The 24,747-nt window shown below is 38.7% G+C and overlaps 1 protein-coding gene across 2 annotated transcripts in view; it reads right to left on the minus strand.

Annotated features, from left to right (window-relative positions):
• Nucleotides 1-24,747, minus strand: part of LOC124273271 (kidney mitochondrial carrier protein 1-like) — a 39,811-nt gene that overhangs the window by 3,367 nt on the left and 11,697 nt on the right. The window contains exons 3-10 of one of the 2 annotated variants that reach the window (XM_046708492.1): nt 13,816-13,963; nt 11,039-11,128; nt 9,136-9,226; nt 8,886-8,978; nt 8,189-8,313; nt 7,440-7,500; nt 2,679-2,774; nt 1,222-1,302 (exon numbers count right to left, since the gene is read on the minus strand). In XM_046708492.1, the coding sequence (XP_046564448.1) occupies nt 1,222-1,302; nt 2,679-2,774; nt 7,440-7,500; nt 8,189-8,313; nt 8,886-8,978; nt 9,136-9,226; nt 11,039-11,128; nt 13,816-13,963 (785 nt within the window). Of the gene's footprint in view, nt 1-1,221; nt 1,303-2,678; nt 2,775-7,439; nt 7,501-8,188; nt 8,314-8,885; nt 8,979-9,135; nt 9,227-11,032; nt 11,129-13,815; nt 13,964-24,747 lie in introns of both variants that reach the window. The other variant, XM_046708491.1, reaches the window with a different exon arrangement.

The following is a 24,747-nucleotide window of genomic DNA, read 5'->3' on the forward strand; positions in this document are numbered from 1 at the left end:
TGTTACTTTAATATTTTTGTCAAGACACGTTACCTTACGCTAGGGGGCTCTATGAGGTTAATAGAATTCTTGGATGGCTGAAGTTCCTTGGATTCCAAAGTATGGGGGAAAAGGATTGGTTGAATGTTTGGGGAAAAAAACCAGAAGGAAATCACTCCTAAAATTCTGTAAAAGATTGATTTGGAGAAAAGACTCTTAAAACAAGAAGACAAAGGCATCAATATCCCCCGCAATGGCAAAATACTCTTCATGATTATGTCTTCGAAGTTATGATTATGTCAAATATTTAGGTGTGTATATAGAAAAGTGGAAGGAGTGTATTGAAAGGTTTTTAAAGTTCTGCTCCAGAAAATAGCACTATCACCAATTTCAGTCTATGTCGAACTTGTTGCCATGGAAATGCCAAAAATATTTTATTCAGAAATCCAAAACTACCAAAAGGCACCAGTACACCACCAGATCTATGTATGTGCCAAGTTTGGTGAAGAAACATTGAACGGTTTTAGAGTTCTGCTCCGGAAAAGAGGACAACCACCAATTTCAGTCTATGTCAAACTTGTTGCCATGAAAATGCCAAAAATATTTTATTCAGAATTCCAAAGCTACCAAAAGGCACCCGTACACCACCAGATCTATCTATGTGCCAAGTTCGGTGAAGAAATAGTGAACGGTTTTAGAGTTCTGCGCCGGAAAAGACAAATGTGCACGGACGGACGCACGCACAGACGGAGTCCATTTTAATATCCCCCGCAAAACGCGTTCACTGCTACTAGTTCACTGAATACTATGTCTATTACATAACTACCATTAAGTCCTCCTTACTGCCAACTATCCATAATCTGTTGTGCAACTAATAGTATACTACCCATACCTCATGCACATGTGTGAGTGGGGAAAACCTCATTTCTTTCAAATCCAACTTCTTGATTTATGCATTTGAAGATGTGGATGGGATTATCCTGAATTAAAAGAGGTAGTTGTCTTTAAATCATAAACAATGGTTCCTGTGGGTTAATAATTCTCAAAACAAAACAAAAGAAGAAAAAACATGTGGGCTGAAAGCAGTAGGCTAACGAAGCATTGAAAATATTTTGCCATAAACAAAAATCAAAATCCCCTACTTTCTGTCTCTGAGCACTAACAGATCGTGGGGTTTTCTAACAGATCGTGAAGTAGCAGACTTTGTTACACTACTGCTGGTGCAGACTAACATAAGGATACAATGATGTTCCACGGCCCGAGTCGGACCCAGGTGGGGACGAAGCCCTTGTACAAGGCCATGAAGCCTTCTGTCTTCACCGTCTGAAACACATGGTGACATATTCATTAGTTTTGTGTTTAATGACGCTAAAACAATTTCAGTAAAGCCATGCATATCAGCTTAGTGTGAGCAGAGTGAGTGAGTGAGTTGGGTTTTACAGCTTTTAACAATATTCCAATAATATCATGGCTGGAGAACACCAGAAATGGGTTTCACATATTGTACCCATGTTGGGAATCGAACCCTGGCGTGACGAGTGAACACTTTAATCGCTTGGCTACCCCACTGCCCCTCAATGTGGGAAGAAAGTCTACAGTGATGAAGATGAACAAAGATGCTGCTAGACCAAAGATCATAATGGAGTAAGTCGGCAGATCCTGTTACAGCTAAGGGACATAACCCTACTAGGTTTCCCTGACATATTTTGTAGCATAGTTTCTGAATTTGACACAGGAAAAATACTGAGTCATTTTTTAGCAGGAACTTAATGTCAGTTATAAAACTGCAACTGCCTAGAATGTCTAGTGTGTACGATATCTGCATAGAGTGTGTCGGATAATTGTTTTGATTCTAGGAGTCATACAAAAATATGTTGGTGCTTCATGGTTCTCTGCCTCTCACTCGGCATTAAGGGGGGCCTTAAACAGTAACTGGTCGGCTCTTAGTATACTGTGTCTGAGCTGGATATTCATGTGAATGCGAGTATGGTTTTACGCTGGTTTAGCAATATTCCAGCAATATCACAGCGTTGGATACCAGCGATGGTAGCGTTGGATACTAGGGCTTCACGCATTGTACCTATGTGGGGAATCGAACCCAGGTCTTCACCTTAACGAGCGAGCGCTTTAACAATTAGGCTACCCCACTGCCCCTTATTCTCTGCAGATGATATAACAATTAGGCTACCTCACTGCCCCTTATTCTCTGCAGATGATATCTCAGAGTGCTAGCATTGACCCAGTACCACATGATCGTGCTCCCTCTCACATTTAGCAAAGTTTGGATTGGACAATCCAGTGATTGACATGACATCATGAGCATCGTTCCACACAATTGGGATACGAGTGAGTGAGTTTAGTTTTACGCCGCACTCAGCAATATTCCAGCTATATGGCAGCGGTTTGTAAATAATCGATTTTGGACCAGACAATCCAGTGATCAACAGCATGAGCATCGATCTGCGCAATTGGGAACCGATGACATGTGTCAACCAAGTCAGTGAGCCTGACCACCCGATCCTGTTAGTCGCTTCTTACGACAAGCATGGGTTACTGCAGGTTCATTCTAACCCGGACCTTCACGGGTTACTGGGATACGAAGAAAGTCTGCAAGCCTGACCACCCAATCCTCTTAGTCACCTCTTACAACATGCATTGGTTGCTGAAGACCAATTCTAACCCCCAAACATCGACAGTACCTGGACAAAGCAGTGGGAAGTTGATGTGTAGATTGCAGGCGTGATTCCATCACCGATAACTGCTGTTTTCAACCGCTTCTGGTTCATCAGACGTGTCTGAAACAAGAAGCTCGCTGTTGATGATCTGGGCATGGACGGACATACAAACAAGAGAATGTGCGTACAGACAAGGGTAGCAGGTGTATTGAAGGGATGGATATTTGAAAGCTCTTTCCACCAGGGCCGAACACTTCGCTATTAAAACGCATAATTTGGATTTCATGTTTAGCCAAATTTAAAACCTGACATTTTGAAACATTTATACTAACTACCAATATATTTGCACTCACGTACGTGAACAAATCATGATTTTATTGCTGATCTATTCAAAATATCACACAATTATCTGTTTTAAAGGTCCATTCTGGTTCACAGACAACTTGTGTCAGTATGTAACTGTTTAATCTTCAAGTAACCAATGCTTGCTCTGTTACATCCATGCAATAACATTGCATATTTCATCAACTTTGGTTGATATGTGTTAAACAAGAAGTGTTGCTCCTACCACTGATCTGTTGAGCCTTACAGTTACATGTGTATGCTAACTGTGATATATAGGGGCTCAAATCACTTGTTGAGACGTGTGGTTATTTTGGCTGGGACGCCAACTATGAATGAACCTTTAAAACAGAAGCATTTAAAGAATTACTTGATGAAAAGTCACATAATATATAGCTAAACAGACACTGCTCAATTTTTGTGGTGGACAAGATGGTCTAAGATGGCAACTGCACATTGAAAAACCAGGTCTGGAAGACTCCAATGCTGTTAAACTTAATATCTTCATAGTGAAGAGTCCCTTTCTATTACAGATTATCTTTGTAAACATCAATAGGAATTACTATTCAAGATTATATGTGTAAACATCAACAGGAATTACTAGCCTTAGAATTACTTAGGAACTAAGAAAAGTCAACATGACTTATCCTAAGATCTGTTTTATTTTGAAAGGCCAGGTGGATATTAGGAACTATTCTGCTGCCTCTGTAGGATGACTTGTACCTGGGACTGGGTCACCGAGTCTCACCATCTTATCTGTTAACTTATCCCTCTTGGGCCATCATGGATGATGAGGACTCGTAATTATCATCTCTTGGGTCAAAATGAAGCACTGACAAGGTCATTATATTAAACCATCCCTGCATTCAAAACTTTGAAGGAAATACATGTATGCATAGTCTAACCTGCATTTAATGTTTTACAAGTGTTACAAGTGAAAAATAGGAAGAAAATATAAAGTGTGATACAGAAAGATGTTTAGATGGACCCTGTAAGTGTGCCCACAAGAAAGATGTTTAGATGTGCCCCTTGAAATTTAAGTTTGCCACAGAAAGGAATTCTAGGTGTCCCCACAAAAAAAAAACTTTTCCCCCTCATGTAAGTAAGTTGTTTTGAGACAATTTTATTGGCTATCACTGCAAGTCCGCTGTGTGAGGAAAGCCTGAGACAATCAGGTCTGAGAAGTATATCATCTTGGAGAAATCCATGAGCACGGTTAGGATGCTGCCAAACCAAGAACCGTAACTGGTAAAATCCAGGGTTTAGGCTACAGACATGGGTTTCTGGGTCCCATAGGTCGCAATCTGTACAGTTAAACTGCAGTGTCTAAGATCATAGGGTCTCCTATGATCTCACCCAACTTTGACCTGGGAGACTCAAGGTCTGATAACAAGCAAGTTTTCCTCTCTGAGCCAGTGAGTATTTGCTCATATCATCCACAGTGGTATTGATAGTCTTCTGTGGGTATTTGATATATCGTCACTGCCTTGAGATCAGTCCACTGGGTTTTGTTACCCCATAGGTTTTCTTGTAATTAGCAGGACCAAGTGACGTCTAATTAGCATGACCAAGTGACGTCTAATTAGCATGACCAAGTGACGTCTAATTAACATGACCAAGTGACGTCTAATTAGCATGACCAAGTGACGTCTAATTAGCATGTGCTGGAGAGCTATCCCGAGGGTGTCGTATGTTACATGACGTCCTAACAGTGACACATGTCCAAGTTACAATAAGCAAGGTGGGTCACGTCGAGTTCCAGCAATGCCAGCATACAGTCCGAGCTAAAGATGTGTAAAGAGATGAAAGTTTACAAACTGAAAAAGCTATATTGGGCAATTTGTGCAATGTTGTTATACTACTATATTATCAAATTTATTCATGCATATTTGTAAGTAAGCGACTAAAACAAAAGAGGTAATGGTAGTTAAGTTTGTGCAGTTCTGTTAATCTTAAATAAAGTGCATGTGTTAATCGTTTCCCCATAATATTTGTCCCACTTATTTGTACAACTTATCCTTGGCTTCACATCATAAACACTCAAGGTATAGTTTCTAAGTGTGCCTTAAGCCACCAAGAACGTAACCATACAATTATGAATTAAACTGTGCCATCAGCTTTAAAACAACAGGAATATATTTTAAGCGGAGTGATAAGGACTACGATTCCTGTTTCTCCTGTGGAGGTGCCATCTTTTGTTCGGAGCATGATGATGAAGTCACATGATTTTCCTGTATAACAATCTAGTCACAACGAAGTGAGAGGACTTAGCTAAAACCCACTACTGTTTGAAGCCGAGTAGTACTGGAGACTTGGGGACAGGGCTCCCGCAGCACGTGCCCTAGTCCACCTCCCTCCCAGTACACACCGAGAGAAGCAGGCGGTTGCCGAGAGATTGACGGAGCGAGGGAGCGAGGGAGTGAGTCTCTCCTTTAACCTGGGGTAATAACCTTGAAAACAACAACCAACCAGCTAGTGATACACACAGTACTAGCCAATGGCCAATACAAGCGAGAATCTTTAACACCTGCGTTAACGTCTTTTCTTCTCAACTCATGTGGGTAGAATAACAACTGGGATAAAAAGACATTTCAATGATTTACGAATAGCAATGAATTACAAATACATTATCATCACATAAAATACCAAAATATAACATAAATCCTACTTGGAATCATAAAAAAATCTAAACTTTCAAAAGCTAAAGGAATTAGGATTTATGAAATGTTTGGAGTTTAAGAAGGAAATCATGTGATATGAACGTATGTTGGTTATAGGACTAAGCCGTGACGCCAGCTAAGAGGGTTTTGCCCGACTGAGCACACAGGAATAAGCAGCAAAGGGATGAAAATGTCAATAAAATCAGATTTAATTGAACTGTTAGCAGCAGCATATCAGCAATATTAGACTTTTGAGATGCTGAAATTTAATTAGTTGGTTACCATGGTTACAAGTGCCATTAAGAAGTAATCGTCAAAATTATTCTCGGTGGAATAATTTGAATTTCATCCAGGCAAAATAGCTTTTTATTATTTTCTGTGATACAAATCTGTCTGCCAAGCAGAATGCATCAGAAATTGGTTTCAAGATAAAATTACCATTTTTCATAAAAACATATTACTATCACCATTATCATATGAAAATATAACCTTGTGGCATCTAAATATGGAAATGAGCTAGGTCGGCTGCTCGTCTGAATGAAACCCAAGACAAATATTAATTTTGTGAACATCGTGTCGAGCTTGCAGTCAGCTTTGCAAAACTTGTTTTTCCTCATATAAATGCACCCTGCGACTTTTGCCACTAGTTCGACTAGTCTCATAAAATGCTAGTCAGCTCTGGTGATAATGGTCCATCTTTACAATATACTGTCATCTGTGCCAAGAGCCAGGTTTGGGCTAGTAGACTAAGAAAATATAGAATCAGACTTTAACTGTTCTCAATACACTGAAAACATATGGATTAGAAGATTTATCACTGCTGGGGCAATACTGTTAAATATCAACACGTTTTGTTATAGATCAGTGCAAGAGACAAGAAAAGATAATTAATTGAAAGTTATGGATATACAGTTTTATCATTTTGCAAAATAAAGTTTGAGAAGTACTGAGAAATTACAGAATAAACTGAAACATATTTTTAAAATAAATAATCATATATAATTTCTGACTGACAGATTTACCAATAAACACTTTCCTGAAAAGTCTGAACCTTATAACCTCCCTGCTATTAGTCGAGGTAAATTCATAGAAATTTTAAGAAATGTTGAATGTCATGTTCATGAATATAGGTCGCCATACATTTGATGTGTATATCAGTTTCATTAAAATCAGACTTTCCACTGATACAACACCTCTCTGCGCGAAGATTTAACAACATGTACAAAAAGTTGTGGATAAATAAAGGTTGCATTGTTTTTTGGGCAAATGAGATGTCATCTTCCAAAACAACTGGCTTCATTCATTACCATATTAATTCACAAATTCCAATTTTTACACAAAACACAAAAACCAAAATGAAAACTCCAGCAAGACAACAGATGTACTCCATTCCATTTTAAGTGTAGATGCCTTGTGATACATTCAAAACTTTTTGCATAAACCTTGTTTTCGTAACATAAATGAGATACGACAGTTGGCATTCTTTAATACTGATATTCAATATTTTGCAGGCCTGACCCTGCTTTTGGACCCTGCCATGACGTGCCACGAAGGGGTCATGTGATCACCAGACAGAGGTATCGTAACAGCGTACAGGATCTGATATTAAGGAGACTGATGTGTACACACAGTCAAGGGCCATATTTTGAAATGCAACAACTTACAATACCAACTTACATGTGGATATAAATATCTCACACAGTACTGGATAGTGTTACTAATTTCAAGCCCTGATGCCGACCAGCAATGATTTGACATAGAGGGATTAGAACGGACATCTCACCTTAACCACGTCAATTGGGTTGGAGGCAATAGCGCCAGCTAGACCCGCTAGAAAACTGGCTCTGAAAAATAAAATCTTAAAAAATGGTGTATCAGGGTGGAAATTGTTCAATGGCAGACAATTTGGTCCTGTTTCTTCTTTATTTGGATAAAAACTTATATGAGTGAGTGAGTGAGTTTAGTTTTATGCCGCACTCAGCAATATTCCAGCTATATGGCGGCGGTCTGTAAATAATCGAGTCTGGACCAGACAATCCAGTGACCAACATCATGAACAGCGATCTGCGCAATTGGGAACCGATGACATGTGTCAACCAAGTCAGCAAGCCTGACCACCTGATCCCATTAGTCGCCTCTTACAACAAGCATAGTCGCCTTCTGTGACAAGCATGGGTTGCTGAAGACCTATTCTACCCCGGATCTTCACGGGTCAAAACTTATATGAAAGTCTCACTGAGTATTCCATTATCAGAGGGCAGTGGAGGAACATAGTGGTTAAAGCTTTTCGCCTATCACACACTAGACCCTGGTTCGATTCACCACATGGGTACAATGTGTGAAGCCCATTTCTGATGTCCCCCGCTGTGATGTTGCTGGAATATTGCTAAAAGCAGCGTAAAACCATACTCACTCACCCCGTTATCAGAAATTTCATATGGAAAATTCAGCAGATCCAGGATCAGTAAAGGTAGAGTACTCTGTATAGCAATTTATGACAAAACTGACTTCAAAAGTCACTATAAGACTTACAAGAAATGTGTGGTCTTGGTGTCTCCTAGATACCCAGAATGTATAATCTGTTTCTTGCATATATCATAGGCTGGGAGCTCAACCCCAGCCACGGTGGCCGCTCTCTGGGCTGTGGGGAACACGCCCTGCAATATATCAACGTCTAATATTATAAGTACATAATACAGTTTATATACAACTCATATGGAGTCTATAATCGTATACTATCATCCAACTGACGATGCTAGTATGGCAATATGCAGCATTACTTTCAACCCTTATTACAATATTTGAGATAGATGCTCATATTGTTGATCACTGGATTGTCAGGTCCAGAACTGATTATTTACAGACCGCCTCCATATAGCTAGAATATTGCTGAGTGTGGCATTATTGAACAACTGAACCAAACAATATTTAATATTATAAATCAGTCTTTTCCACACATATCTCTCCTCACATATGGTCTGTTGCCTGATTGGTGGATTCCAGTTATAATTCCCAACTCCCTGGGGAGCATACAAGTACTGCTGCCTATATACACCTCACATACCAGGTACCCATTCCCTGCACGGTGAACAGAGGCACATTTGAACCATGCCTCTAGCCCTGTGGGACGCCACAAGTTTGACACTCGTCTTTTGAGTGTATGTATGTATTTGTACCTCACAATCTCCTGCCCAGTCAATGTTGTTGTTGCCATGGCAACTGCACTCACCCTCCAGAGTCCTGGAAGCCCCTCGGTGCGGTAGATGTTGAGGAATGCGTAGAGCATGTTGTCCCTGCTCGTCCCCTGAGCCTGCAGCCGGACCTACAAACATCATTTGCTGCCAATTTTTACAACGTCAGAACATACAGCTAGCTTATGAGTTTACTCTAAACATTTGGCAGACACTCAGTGTTTGATTTAAAGCTGCTATGAACAATCTACGAGTCAGGCGGGCTGAAAACTAAAGACGTTTGTCTACCTTGAGTACATCTGTGGGGTTGGCGATTGCACTGGACACGATGCCCGCTGTGATACCGCACAGCACGTTGATCGTCAGTGTCTCATCTGAAAATATAGCCAATATTTCAAAATCCTGTCTCATCCACCTCATCTGTTGAAAGCAAACAACAGGCAGTCTAGGTCCCCAGACATAGCCACAACTATGAACAAGCTAAAGGTATTTCTGGTTTGAAACCAAAAACACATTTCTAAAGGAAGATAATGGTGAGAATGAAGAATATACTCTGAAACATTGTGTTTTTCACAAAAAGAAAGTTGACATCCATAAATTCTTTATATGTATCACTTCTAAATGCCGTTCAAAGACTTTCATGAACTATGTATAAAACAAAGTCTGATGTCTCCAGCAACTTGATAAGTTATATTTACTCATTTACTCGAGTAGTTCTACTTCTAGTATAAAAATGGTTGCTAAGACACAAACACTTAATACAAATGGTCCAGTACACGAACAAGCAGATATACCTCACATTTCTTGAGATCTTGAATTTTTTTTTTCACATTGTACATGCTTCTCCATAAAAACCATCATCAGCCCCCAGCCATAAATTATGAACGGTCCCTTAGGATATTATTTCAGAATCTGTAAGTCAGATATTCCAGTCCTTGGAACCAGACATTTCAGCTAAATATTTGATGGAAGTGTGTGCTCCTTCAGTTTCAGACCTGTTCTAAACACTGCCATAACCTATTCAAACAGTAATGATTCCTGGCAGTAGCTCCCCATCACCTTCACAACATGAATCATTCCTCTCACATAACCACGATATGGCGAACTATTTATAACACCGGATGAAAATGCCATTGAAGTTGAGAGCGTTTTTCACATTCTCAAGCATTACCATTTTCCAAAGGTCAAGGAATCGTTTATTTTACAGACTCTTCAGTCTTCGGTTATGTGTTCATGGATATGCCTCTGTGACACCATGGCATGCCCACAACAAAAGCTTCCACTATCACACAACTCTCTGTGTGAAACTGAGAACGTATTAGCCAACCCTCTGTTAGATATCATGTGTATCCCAAAACAAGGGCAAGTAACTCTGAACACCATATATCAGTTATGATGGTTTGGCGGTAGAGACATTACACCTCAAAGTGCATTGATATTCTTGAAATAAAAATGTTGAAATTTTTTGATAAGTCAAGCAGCGTTGATGTTTTCTTATTGTTTAATACTGCATGGCAGAATGTAAATAACTTTGTCTGAACCAGACAATCCAGTTATCTACAAAGATTTAAGACAAGATACATAGAGTGTGTCAGAAACCATCAAATTTGTTTCAAAAAGTGTCAAACAAGCAAAACCACGGAGAAGATACTCACATACCTAGAATTGGATGTCACACGTTTCATACCAGTTATCTAAAATAGTTTCCAAATTCACAGTAAAGTCTGACAAAATACAATAAACAAAATGAAATGAGCCTTTAGATTTGCAGACAAGTAGATTTTGATAACCTCTCCTGATTTTGAAGAATGTTTATTGTTCTGGACGTGAAAGTCCCTTTTCAGTCGGATTAAAAATTAAAGTCTGGTCAAGAATATTTACTCTCTTAAATGAAAAGTACAAATATAGTCTAAAATATCTAAATCAACATGTGATAATTATCTTGACATATTGATACTGAAGACACAACCATCCTGTAATCCAATTAACAACACAAAAATTTTGGCTTTTTTTTTACAAAAAGATAATTTAGCATCTAATTCAATTCTCAAGTTAGTTTCAAATGAAGACATGTGCAGGTGAAATATTTCTGACCCAACAGACGTGGAACCTGTCCTAAAATAGCCTTCCAATCGATAAAAGAGGCCTCTCATTACGCTAATGAAGGAAGTGACAACTAACTTACTTCTAGGATCTGGGACTCGCGATCCTCTTGAGCGTGTGGTACACTCCAATCTTGATGGTGCCATACGTAGCTTGGCGGAGAATGGCTGGGGCAATGCTGAAATTGAAAAATTGTAAAAGAAATTGATATATGTTATAAGTGTATATTAAAATGAATATGAACATGTAAACAGCTGTAGGAATATTGATTTCTAATAATCAAGTGTCAAATTGGCCATATTCTTGCTTGCTTACATATTGTGGAAGCTGGATAGCTCAGTGGGTTAGTCACTGTGCAGAGGGGTGGGACTCAACCTGGCAAAATTACTAGAAATTATACTTTTATGAGAAAGTGTAATCCCAATTAGAAACATATACTACATTTGACCATTTTTAAAAGCATTATGTTTAATAGCTTCCCACATTGCACCCATGTGGGGAATTGAGCCCGGGTCAAGCAAATGCTTTAACCACTAGGCTACCCCACCGCCCAACAAAGGAATTATAATCGTGTGCCAAGTCTATAGGGGTGTCACATTTGCAAAAAGGTTTCCGAAGGCCCATATACTGTTGCAGAAAATGGTTTACATTACACAGTATATTGTAAATTGTTTTTTCACTATAAAATCACACATATACTTTATCTGAGCATTACAGAATGTTTATTAACATCCACAGCTGGAGCTAGATGAAAACATCAAACAGTGTATGCATGCAAAAACAATAAACACTAACAATTTAATTGAACAATTCATACAACAATATCAGATGTCCCTTTGAACAACAGACTTGTTTACCTACTTGCCATGCATGGTTGCCGATGTTTGTAGAATTACTATAGCAATATCATATGAAACTGTACCATGGTTCAACATTGATGATCAACTCTGCAACTCATTAACATAATGCTTGTGAAAGTGTCTACCATTATCAGGGATCGCTATTAGTGGTGTTCCGATTAATTGAAATAATCGAAGATTGGTCGCAGTGACCGAACGACCAAGCAATCGATCCAATTTTCATATAATCGAACATAAATGATTTTGGAACTACTGTTTTAGCCTTTGAAATACTTGACAATGGAACATATCTTAGAAGTTGTCAGGGCCTGGAAACATGTTTATTTCTTAGAAAACTCACTTCACTAACTGAAAAGTCAGGACTAAATATTTCTCTAAGACTCCAGGAAGTTTATGTTCATGATATATTAGTCATCACTTTCAAGTAACAAGTTGCATCATGTTATACTTTTCTGCAGTAACAACCTGGATAGGAAAATCTGAAAAATGACGCTAACCAATTTTTTTCGATGATTGTTTGTTGGTAATGAAGCAATAATCGATTGTGAGATTTCAACCAATTCCCAACACTAATCGCTATAGGTGTACTCTATCCAACATTTGACAAGATCAGACATCATTGTTGGTTGTGTGGTGGAACTGGGGCCCGGAAAGGGTCAAAATGGGGATTAGGGTGAGGGCTGGGTAAAATGATTGATAATTGGAAATATCGTTGATGGGAAAAGATATTAATGATTATCAATATGAATATTGTGTCATCACTAACATCTTTTATGAACTATTGTGATGAAATAAAGTATTAATTTACTCGGACAAGACACAAAGTTAGGGATTTATTTATGGACTGTTTATAACTTATGTTCAAGAATTCATGCTAGTAATCCTTACCTGTATGTCACCAATCACCATTAAGTTGAAATATGTTGATTTTTTTTCAGATATTTGGGGTATTTTGCTCAAAGTTACTTTTCCGCTATTTATCGATAATCAATCAATATTCAGTTTATGATTATTGATCTCTGTTACCTGTATCGATAGCCAATCAGGGGTTAAAGTCATGGAGGACTGGAACCATGGGTACAATCTTGTGGTTCTGGGGTCATTTTTTATCCCTTCATAGTGAAGTGCTACAGATACCTTTAAGCGCCATTGAGTATTAACTCAGCTTGTGTCATTCATTGTCTACTGATACTTTTTTGTGCATATTTAATAAATTCAATACATATTTAATCCAGTCTCATTATAATAAAATCAGTGAGTAAAACATATCAAACATTCTGCATACAATGCCGTTTCAGGTGACATTTCATTTGCATCTGTCCATGAGATGATTGAGGTGAGGTGCTTGAGAATATTTCGCTCATATGACGACGTGCATGCGTGTGTATGTGTATGTGCAGCTGCTTGTACTAGCCCAGACTGAAGCTGGTTTTATAGTGCTAGCCCACTGAGATACCACGCCACAGTGAAGCATGAATACCCCACTCAGACACATTATACTGACTCCGAGCTGACCAGTCCTTGTTGTACCCATTAATGTCGAGCGCCAGGCAGGGACCAACAAGTACCATATTTTAACGTGTTTTGGTATGACGCATTCGGGGATCGAACCCGCAACCTTCCGCTCTCCGGGCGGACGCTCTAACCACTACACCACGGAGTCTGATCAAAGTGTGTTACATATATGATAGGCTCACAACAGTTACATATGAGAGGCTGAACTTATTTAATTATTCACAGTAAATACCGATCTGTAAACATACAACCTTGAAAAGTCTTTACTGCTTTGCAGCATGTTGATATACCAATTTTTCTTTTAAATTTCAAGCGTAACTTGAACTCAAAATTAATTGGGTTACGATGATTTATTCTACATATTTCAAACAAATGGCCATCTAGCTGGCAGTATTTGTATATAAGAATTAATTGGGTTATGATTAATTATTGCAAATATCTAATGTAATTATGCAGCTTGTGTGGTGGTAGAATTACGACAAATTCTTACCCAGAATACAGTGCATGGATGCCTTCCTCTCTGAAGATACGGAAAATGGCATGGAGCATGCCCCGGTACTTGAGTTCTGTGTGCCGTGCATCGATACGCTGGCCCTGGATCTGAAGCCTCGTCTTCGTGGTGTCAATGGGGAAAGTCCCTGAAACATATCATCAAGAACAGTTGTAGTGTAAATAGTACCAAGCGATCAACATAGTTCAGGTTGGTTGGTTGGTTTGTTGTTTAATGCTGCATTCAGCAATATTCCAGCTATATGGTGGCTGTCTGTAAATAATCAAGTCTGGACCAGACAAACCAGTGTTCAACAGCATGAGCATCGATCTACGCAACTGAGATACAATGACGTGCGTTAATCAAGTCAGTGAGCCTAACCACCTGATCCCGTTAGTCGCCTTTTACTACAAGCATGGGTTGCTGAAGACCAATTATAACCTGGATCTTTATGGGTGCCATAGTTCGGGAGGTGTAGTGAGTGAGTGAGTTTAGTTTAGACCACAATTTTCCAACAATATCATGGTGGGAGACACCAGAAATGGGTTTCACACATTGTACCCATCTGGGGAATAAACTCCATGTCTGGGATGATGAACAAACACTTTAACCACTAGGCTACCCCACATCCCTGAACCCACACTTTAACCACTAGGCTATCCCCACCTCCCTGAACCCACACTTTAACCACTAGGCTACCCCACTTCCCCGAACCCACACTTTAACCACTAGGCTACCCCACTTCCCCGAACCCACAGAACAACAGTATGCACTTTTTATAATGACATAACAATAATGCATCACTAACAGGTGTCGCCGGTATGATACGCGTGTCTGGACAGACAGCGTTAGACAGATCCAGATGTTAACATCTGCTCTGCCACTGACAGTTAATGTAACAGGCCACAGCTTATAATCCTGCAGGTGAGCTAGACGAGCAGCATGTCACAAATATCATGTCAGTAGAATTACTCAGAAAATACACATGTCTCTATAAAACCTCTCTTAATTTCACACGTTTCAAAAAACACATTCCAAAATGCGCAGCAGGTTATTTCCCATTACTGACAATATTTTGAGATGCTGGGTTGGGTCCAGCAATGTTTAAACCATCAGACCCTAAAACTGTGAACATTTGTGTTATGATGAATACTTGTTCCCTGTAAACTAGTGTTATTAGTTTTCATGCACTCTTTTAATGTATCAACAATATTGCTGCTATTTGACACATTCCTGTTAATAATCGAGTCTGGACCTGACAATCACGTTTTTATAGTACGAGCATCTATTGTTGCTTTATAGCTGTCAATAGTGCCAGGATGAGTTTTCAATAATTCATGTGACCTAATGATTGGAAATATATCTACACAAACATTTGTACATTGACAAATGTCATGGGTACATTGACAAATGTAAGTAATACTGTTTAGGTTTCACCATGGTGAGGTGAGGTGAAATTGGGTTTAACGTCGTGCTTGAGAATATTTCGCTCATATGACGACGTGCATGCGTGTGTAAGTGTGTGTGCGGCTGTTTGTACTAGCCCAGACTGAAGCTGGTTTTATAGTGCTAGCCCACTGAGATACCATGCCGCAGTGAAGCATGAATACCCCACTCAGACACATTATACTGACTCCGAGCCGACCAGTCCTTGTTGTACCCATTAATGCCGAGCGCCCAGGCAGGGACCAACAAGTACCATATTTTAACGTCTTTTGGTATGATGCGGTCGGGGATCGAACCCGCAACCTTCCGCTCTCCGGGCGGACGCTCTAACCACTACACCACGGAGGCGGTCTGACAAATGTAAGTACTACTGTTTAAAAATGTCAGTTTCACCATGGTACAGCAACATGACGTCAAACATGGCAAGAAGCCATCTTGCTAAGGGAATGAAATATGTTAGATGTCACTAACAAATTAATCTCATCAAGCGACCAAACAAAACAGGTACTTTCGGTGACGCAAAAGACCTGTAATCTGAACTGTAATGATACAATCGCTAATTAGGTGCTACCATCTGCCGCTAAACTGCCGCAGCTAACCAGGTATGGTACAACGCTGATGGCTGATAGTATATCACCATCCACAATCAGTCTGTACCATGTAATCAAATTTTCACAGAAAGTCATCCTATTTATGTCTTGATCTATCCCAGTTTATCTCTTCCCATTACCCTCCACGAGAAAGCCAATCCCAAGTCTATCCCGTCACAATCCCAATCAGAATCCCAAGTGGAGTAATTTGTTCTGCTGCAAAAATCAATAATTGACATGTTATCTGTCTTCTGGCTAAGAATAACATGCCATTGTGTTCAGATATTCCAACCAACATTGCAAATGATTCGCTGTTCTAGTCCTCGTCTATAAAGATCTGATTACATATGGCAGTTAATAGGTAACTTAGACGCAGGTCAGTCACATCACATGAATGGTCAACACATCCAATTGAATATCTGTGTCCGAGGATTACGTTCATCGCTTGCTAAATGAGATGCTTGTCTGAACTCTCGCATAAAATAATTTCTATCCAAAGAACTGCCGCCATTTGATGAGAGCTTCTCATCTGCTGTAATGACATCTCCATGAAACTGGTTTCATGATGTGGACACTCAGCCTGATGGCTTGATGCTGAATCCACCGAGAGATGTTCATGGCGTAGTCACCAGTACCCTAGCCATTACAATTACAACAGAAGTATAGCCTTAACAGCTGTTACAGTTAACACAGCCATTACAATTACAACAGAAGTATAGCCTTAACAGCTGTTACAGTTAACACAGCCATTACAATTACAACAGAAGTATAGCCTTAACAGCTGTTACAGTTAACACAGCCATTACAATTACAACAGAAGTATAGCCTTAACAGCTGTTACAGTTAACACAGCCATTACAATTACAACAGAAGTATAGCCATAACAGCTGTTACAGTTAACACAGCCATTACAATTACAACAGAAGTATAGCCTTAACAGCTGTTACAGTTAACACAGCCATTACAATTACAACAGAAGTATAGCCTTAACAGCTGTTACAGTTAACACAGCCATTACAATTACAACAGAAGTATAGCCTTAACAGCTGTTACAGTTAACACAGCCATTACAATTATAACAGAAGTATAGCCTTAACAGCTGTTACAGTTAACACAGCCATTACAATTACAACAGAAGTATAGCCATAACAGCTGTTACAGTTAACGCAGCCATTACAATTACAACAGAAGTATAGCCATAACAGCTGTTACAGTTAACACAGCCATTACAATTACAACAGAAGTATAGCCATAACAGCTGTTACAGTTAACACAGCCATTACAATTACAACAGAAGTATAGCCATAACAGATGTTACAGTTAACGCAGCCATTACAATTACAACAGAAGTATAGCCATAACAGCTGTTACAGTTAACACAGCCATTATAATTACAACAGAAGTATAGCCATAACAGCTGTTACAGTTAACACAGCCATTACAATTACAACAGAAGTATAGCCATAACAGATGTTACAGTTAACACAGCCATTACAATTACAACAGAAGTATAGCCATAACAGCTGTTACAGTTAACACAGCCATTATAATTACAATTACAACAGAAGTATAGCCTTAACAGCTGTTACAGTTAACACAGCCATTACAATTACAACAGAAGTATAGCCATAACAGCTGTTACAGTTAACGCAGCCATTACAATTACAACAGAAGTATAGCCTTAACAGCTGTTACAGTTAACACAGCCATTACAATTACAACAGAAGTATAGCCATAACAGCTGTTACAGTTAACACAGCCATTACAATTACAACAGAAGTATAGCCATAACAGCTGTTACAGTTAACACAGCCATTACAATTATAACAGAAGTATAGCCTTAACAGCTGTTACAGTTAACACAGCCATTACATTACAATTATAACAGAAGTATAGCCTTAACAGCTGTTACAGTTAACACAGCCATTATAATTACAACAGAAGTATAGCCATAACAGCTGTTACAGTTAACACAGCCATTACAATTACAACAGAAGTATAGCCATAACAGCTGTTACAGTTAACACAGCCATTACAATTACAACAGAAGTATAGCCATAACAGCTGTTACAGTTAACACAGCCATTACAATTACAACAGAAGTATAGCCATAACAGCTGTTACAGTTAACACAGCCATTACAATTACAACAGAAGTATAGCCATAACAGCTGTTACAGTTAACACAGCCATTACAATTACAACAGAAGTATAGCCATAACAGCCATTACAGTTAACACAGCCATTACAATTACAACAGAAGTATAGCCATAACAGCTGTTACAGTTAACACAGCCATTACAATTACAACAGAAGTATATAGCCATAACAGCTGTTACAGTTAACACAGCCATTACAATTACAACAGAAGTATAGCCATAACAGCTTTACAGTTAACACAGCCATTACAATTACAACAGAAGTATAGCCATAACAGCTGTTACAGTTAACACAGCCATTACAATTACAACAGAAGTATAGCCATAACAGCTGTTACAGTTAACACACAGCCATTACAATTACAACAGAAGTATAGCCATAACAGCTGTTACAGTTAACACAGCCATTACAATTACAACAGAAGTATAGCCATAACAGCTGTTACAGTTAACACAGCCATTACAATTACAACAGAAGTATAGCCTTAACAGCTGTTACAGTTAACACAGCCATTACAATTACAACAGAAGTATAGCCATAACAGCTGTTACAGTTAACACAGCCATTACAATTACAACAGAAGTATAGCCATAACAGCTGTTACAGTTAAGCACAGCCATTACAATTACAACAGAAGTATAGCCTTAACAGCTGTTACAGTTAACACAGCCATTACAATTACAACAGAAGTATAGCCATAACAGCTGTTACAGTTAAACACAGCCATTACAATTACAACAGAAGTATAGCCAACAACAGCTGTTACAGTTAACACAGCCATTACAATTACAACAGAAGTATAGCCATAACAGCTGTTACAGTTAACACAGCCATTACAATTACAACAGAAGTATAGCCATAACAGCTGTTACAGTTAACACAGCCATTACAATTACAACAGAAGTATAGCCATAACAGCTGTTACAGTTAACACAGCCATTACAATTACAACAGAAGTATAGCCATAACAGCTGTTACAGTTAACACAGCCATTACAATTACAACAGAAGTATAGCCATAACAGCTGTTACAGTTAACACAGCCATTACAATTACAACAGAAGTATAGCCATAACAGCTGTTACAGTTAACACAGCCATTACAATTACAACAGAAGTATAGCCATAACAGCTGTTACAGTTAACACAGCCATTACAATTACAACAGAAGTATAGCCTTAACAGCTGTTACAGTTAACGCAGCCATTACAATTACAACAGAAGTATAGCCATAACAGCTGTTACAGTTAACACAGCCATTACAATTACAACAGAAGTATAGCCTTAACAGCTGTTACAGTTAACACAGCCATTACAATTACAACAGAAGTATAGCCTTAACAGCTGTTACAGTTAACACAGCCATTACAATTACAACAGAAGTATAGCCATAACAGCTGTTACAGTTAACACAGCCATTACAATTACAACAGAAGTATAGCCATAACAGCTGTTACAGTTAACACAGCCATTACAATTACAACAGAAGTATAGCCATAACAGCTGTTACAGTTAACACAGCCATTACAATTACAACAGAAGTATAGCCATTAACAGCTGTTACAGTTAACACAGCCATTACAATTACAACAGAAGTATAGCCTTAACAGCTGTTACAGTTAACACAGCCATTACAATTACAACAGAAGTATAGCCATAACAGCTGTTACAGTTAACACAGCCATTACAATTACAACAGAAGTATAGCCATAACAGCTGTTACAGTTAACACAGCCATTACAATTACAACAGAAGTGCCTTAACAGCTGTTACAGTTAACACAGCCATTACAATTACAACAGAAGTATAGCCATAACAGCTGTTACAGTTAACACAGCCATTACAATTACAACAGAAGTATAGCCATAACAGCTGTTACAGTTAACACAGCCATTACAATTACAACAGAAGTATAGCCTTAACAGCTGTTACAGTTAACACAGCCATTACAATTACAACAGAAGTATAGCCATAACAGCTGTTACAGTTAACACAGCCATTACAATTACAACAGAAGTATAGCCATAACAGCTGTTACAGTTAACACAGCCATTACAATTACAACAGAAGTATAGCCATAACAGCTGTTACAGTTAACACAGCCATTACAATTACAACAGAAGTATAGCCATAACAGCTGTTACAGTTAACACAGCCATTACAATTACAACAGAAGTATAGCCATAACAGCTGTTACAGTTAACACAGCCATTACAATTACAACAGAAGTATAGCCATAACAGCTGTTACAGTTAACACAGCCATTACAATTACAACAGAAGTATAGCCATAACAGCTGTTACAGTTAACACAGCCATTACAATTACAACAGAAGTATAGCCATAACAGCTGTTACAGTTAACACAGCCATTACAATTACAACAGAAGTATAGCCATAACAGCTGTTACAGTTAACACAGCCATTACAATTACAACAGAAGTATAGCCATAACAGCTGTTACAGTTAACACAGCCATTACAATTACAACAGAAGTATAGCCATAACAGCTGTTACAGTTAACACAGCCATTACAATTACAACAGAAGTATAGCCATAACAGCTGTTACAACAGAAGTATAGCCATAACAGCTGTTACAGTTAACACAGCCATTACAATTACAACAGAAGTATAGCCATAACAGCTGTTACAGTTAACACAGCCATTACAATTACAACAGAAGTATAGCCATAACAGCTGTTACAGTTAACACAGCCATTACAATTACAACAGAAGTATAGCCTTAACAGCTGTTACAGTTAACACAGCCATTACAATTACAACAGAAGTATAGCCTTAACAGCTGTTACAGTTAACACAGCCATTACAATTACAACAGAAGTATAGCCTTAACAGCTGTTACAGTTAACACAGCCATTACAATTACAACAGAAGTATAGCCTTAACAGCTGTTACAGTTAACACAGCCATTACAATTACAACAGAAGTATAGCCATAACAGCTGTTACAGTTAACACAGCCATTACAATTACAACAGAAGTATAGCCTTAACAGCTGTTACAGTTAACACAGCCATTACAATTACAACAGAAGTATAGCCTTAACAGCTGTTACAGTTAACACAGCCATTACAATTACAACAGAAGTATAGCCTTAACAGCTGTTACAGTTAACACAGCCATTACAATTACAACAGAAGTATAGCCTTAACAGCTGTTACAGTTAACACAGCCATTACAATTACAACAGAAGTATAGCCTTAACAGCTGTTACAGTTGTTACAGTTAACACAGCCATTATAATTACAACAGAAGTATAGCCTTAACAGCTGTTACAGTTAACACAGCCATTACAATCACAAAACAAAAAATGTCAACAACAAAAAGTTGTTTTAAAGAATGTCTAAAGTTGGTACATGTTACCCTGCCCCGTGCTTGGCACTAAGTGAGTGAGTGAGATTAGTTTTACGCCGCTTTTAGCAATATTCAAGCAACATCACGGCAGGGGACACCAGAAATGGGCTTATATTGTACCCATGTGGGGAACTGAACCCAGGTCTTCGGCGTCAAGAGTAAACGCTTTCACCACTACGCTACCCCACCGCCCCACTTTGCGCTACGAGAATAAAACAAGCACTGGTTTCCCTGAACTCAGTGTTCAGTGTCCAACAAGGGTATCCAGGACTGCTGTGGAATGGTCTGACAGTGTTCTACCACTATATAACCAAACAGCAGCCTGTACTGGTAGACTAACAACTAGTCCTTGAAATGAACACATTTTACTGAAAATAACGTTCATAGTAAAAAAATATATATATAATGAAAACAAGCCCTGAGACTTTCTTCATTTTCCTGAAACTGAGGAAATCTTGCGACATTTTCTAGACTTGTGTGGGATTTCTTGGATATATTTGCTTCAGGGTCTGTACGAGAGACTACCTGTCCTGGCTGCTACCTCGACTTGCACAAGTCTCTAAGCCTAAGGTAATAATTAATAGTTTAAATGATAATTTCTAAAAAATATAAATATCCTACATACAGACTGGCATCTTGAGATTGCTTATCCTCTTTAAAGGATAGAATTACTCTACATCCATGGGCTCAACCTTCAGTACAGCCTTGGAACAAGGCTAGCTGCTACCAAGCAGAGCTCCATGGTAGAGGGGCAATTATAAACGCATACCGGTTTGTGAGCCATAAATAATCTCTTTTGAGAAGTTTAGTTTCTGAAAACACAACATGCACTTGAATGTTCAGCCTTTGTACATACATGTTTGAAAGAATCCTCAAGGCCATGTCCACAGTGCACATACAAACATCGTTACACACGCTACACTATGGTAAGTTTAAACACATAAAAGTTTACCCACATCTGTGTAACTTGAAACACATGAATGCGAGTTTTATGGCATGTCTGAAAACTTGTCTACATAACCTGCACTCAAATAACAAATACCCAGTGAATATGAGTTTACTTTTATATGAAATATTCATTATTATTAAGAAATTGTACATCATGGTTTCAGACAAGTTCATGGTTTCAGAACAATGACCAATATGTCCAAAAGATTTGCTTCAAATTTGGTACCGATACAGGTAAGATGAAATGGCGAAAATCAGTTTAATGTTGTTTTCAAACTTTTTGCACTTTTTGCTCGGATGCATGTACAAATACAGACAAACACCTGGGCTCTTTTTCTCGAAACGTTCCATTCGTAGCCCTAAGAATTCTTAACTTTGGTTGTAGCCAATGTGTTAAGAATGGGCTTAAGAAGTTCGTAGGGCTACGAACGTTTCGAGAATAGCTAGCCTGTTCTATAGTTCCAGTAGTGTGGGATACAGATCCTCAAACAGATATACCCAATGCAGCCTTTGCAAGTCTATAATATGTGGCAAGTCTAGATTATGTGGCAAGTCTACAATATGTGGCAAGTCTACAATATGTGGCAGGTCTAGATTATGTGGCAAGTCTACAATATGTGGCAAGTCTACAATATGTGGCTTAGTCTACAATATGTGGCAAGTCTAGATTATGTGGCAAGTCTAGATTATGTGGCAAGTCTAGATTATGTGGCAAGTCTACCATATGTGGCAAGTCTAGATTATGTGGCAAGTCTACAATATGTGGCAAGTCTACAATATGTGGCAAGTCTAGAATATGTGGCAAGTCTACAATATGTGGCAAGTCTAGATTATGTGGCAAGTCTACCATATGTGGCAAGTCTACAATATGTGGCTAGTCTACAATATGTGGCAAGTCTAGATTATGTGGCAAGTCTACCATATGTGGCAAGTCTACAATATGTGGCAAGTCTAGATTATGTGGCAAGTCTACAATATGTGGCAAGTCTACAATATGTGGCAAGTCTAGATTACCACAGTTTCTGAAAAAATGAATAGTCTCTGGGATCCTTTTTGTTATATTTTATGAATAAAATGAATTAATTTCACATCAATAGGCATAAATCTCTATTTATACAGGTTCAAAATTCGAAATAAAGTAATACATTGGTACTGCTATATACACTGGCATCTGGCTAATGGTTTCCATCTATCTCCAGGCAACATATGACAATCTCCCCATCCCACACAGAATGTCAGTGTCTCACCTAACAGGTACTGGAGATGCACAAGTGTTCCAGACAGTGCTTGAACAAGGTCAAGGTCACCTCACTACTGGGTGATGCTATCTACACAATGTGGCTGTAACAGTGACCTTGACACTCTACACTTACCGGTACCATGCCAGAGGCCGCTAATGCAGGTACTCTGGTGTTGTAATGGCAGCAAAATGAAATTACCACTTGGCTTTTCTGAAGGAAATTGCATTACGTTACAGGTACTGTTCATGAAAGCCAAGTAAACGTGGTTGCCAGAAGGAATTTTATAGAGACTGATGAAGTGATGCCAGAACCAAACTATTCCTCCCCCATCACTGTTATCTTCTTTCATTTCAAAATAGAAAACAACATTTGACATTGTTTTTGTTATAATGTTGACACGGTATCACACTCCTGTTGGAAAGCTGATTCTCAATCTCGTTATTTCTTTAACTTTGTCTTATCCAACAGAGCCATGATATTGCTAAAATCGGTGTAAAACTAAACTCATTCTCTCACATCCAATAAAACCAACTTTTCCTTTTCCTAAATACACTACACTACAGTTATTACCAACTACTTTCAGTTTGTTACAATTGTAGTTTTTATAAGACTAAAATATACAGAAAGTGACAGTCAGTTATATTGGTAAGTTTATTATAAGCACATTCATTATGTAGTATACAGTACCTCCAACTTTTCATCTCCCTAATACACCCCACTTTTCCCTTTACACCCTCCAGAATACACCCCTCCTAATACACCCTTTTTCATCTCCCTAATACACCCTACTTTTTTCATACACCCCAACTTTTCCTAATACACCCCCACTTTTCATCTCCCTAATACACCCCAACTTTTCATCTCCCTGATACACCCCAACTTTTCATCTCCTAATACACCCCTCACTTTTCCTCTCCCTAATACACCCCACTTTTTTCTCTCCCTAATACACCCCAATACACCCCAACTTTTCATCTCCCTAATACACCCTTTTCATCTCCCTAATACACCCTAACTTTTCATCTCCCTAATACACCCCAACTTTTCATCTCCCTAATACACCCCATCTCCCTTTCATCTCTCCCTAATACACCCCAACTTTTCTCTCTCCTAATACACCCCACTTTTCATCTCCCTAATACACCCCAACTTTTCATCTCCCTGATACACCCCCACT

The sequence above is a fragment of the Haliotis rubra genome, unplaced genomic scaffold (assembly GCF_003918875.1).
Source record: "Haliotis rubra isolate DU_JTF1 unplaced genomic scaffold, ASM391887v1 Scf179, whole genome shotgun sequence".
NCBI lineage: Eukaryota > Metazoa > Mollusca > Gastropoda > Lepetellida > Haliotidae > Haliotis > Haliotis rubra.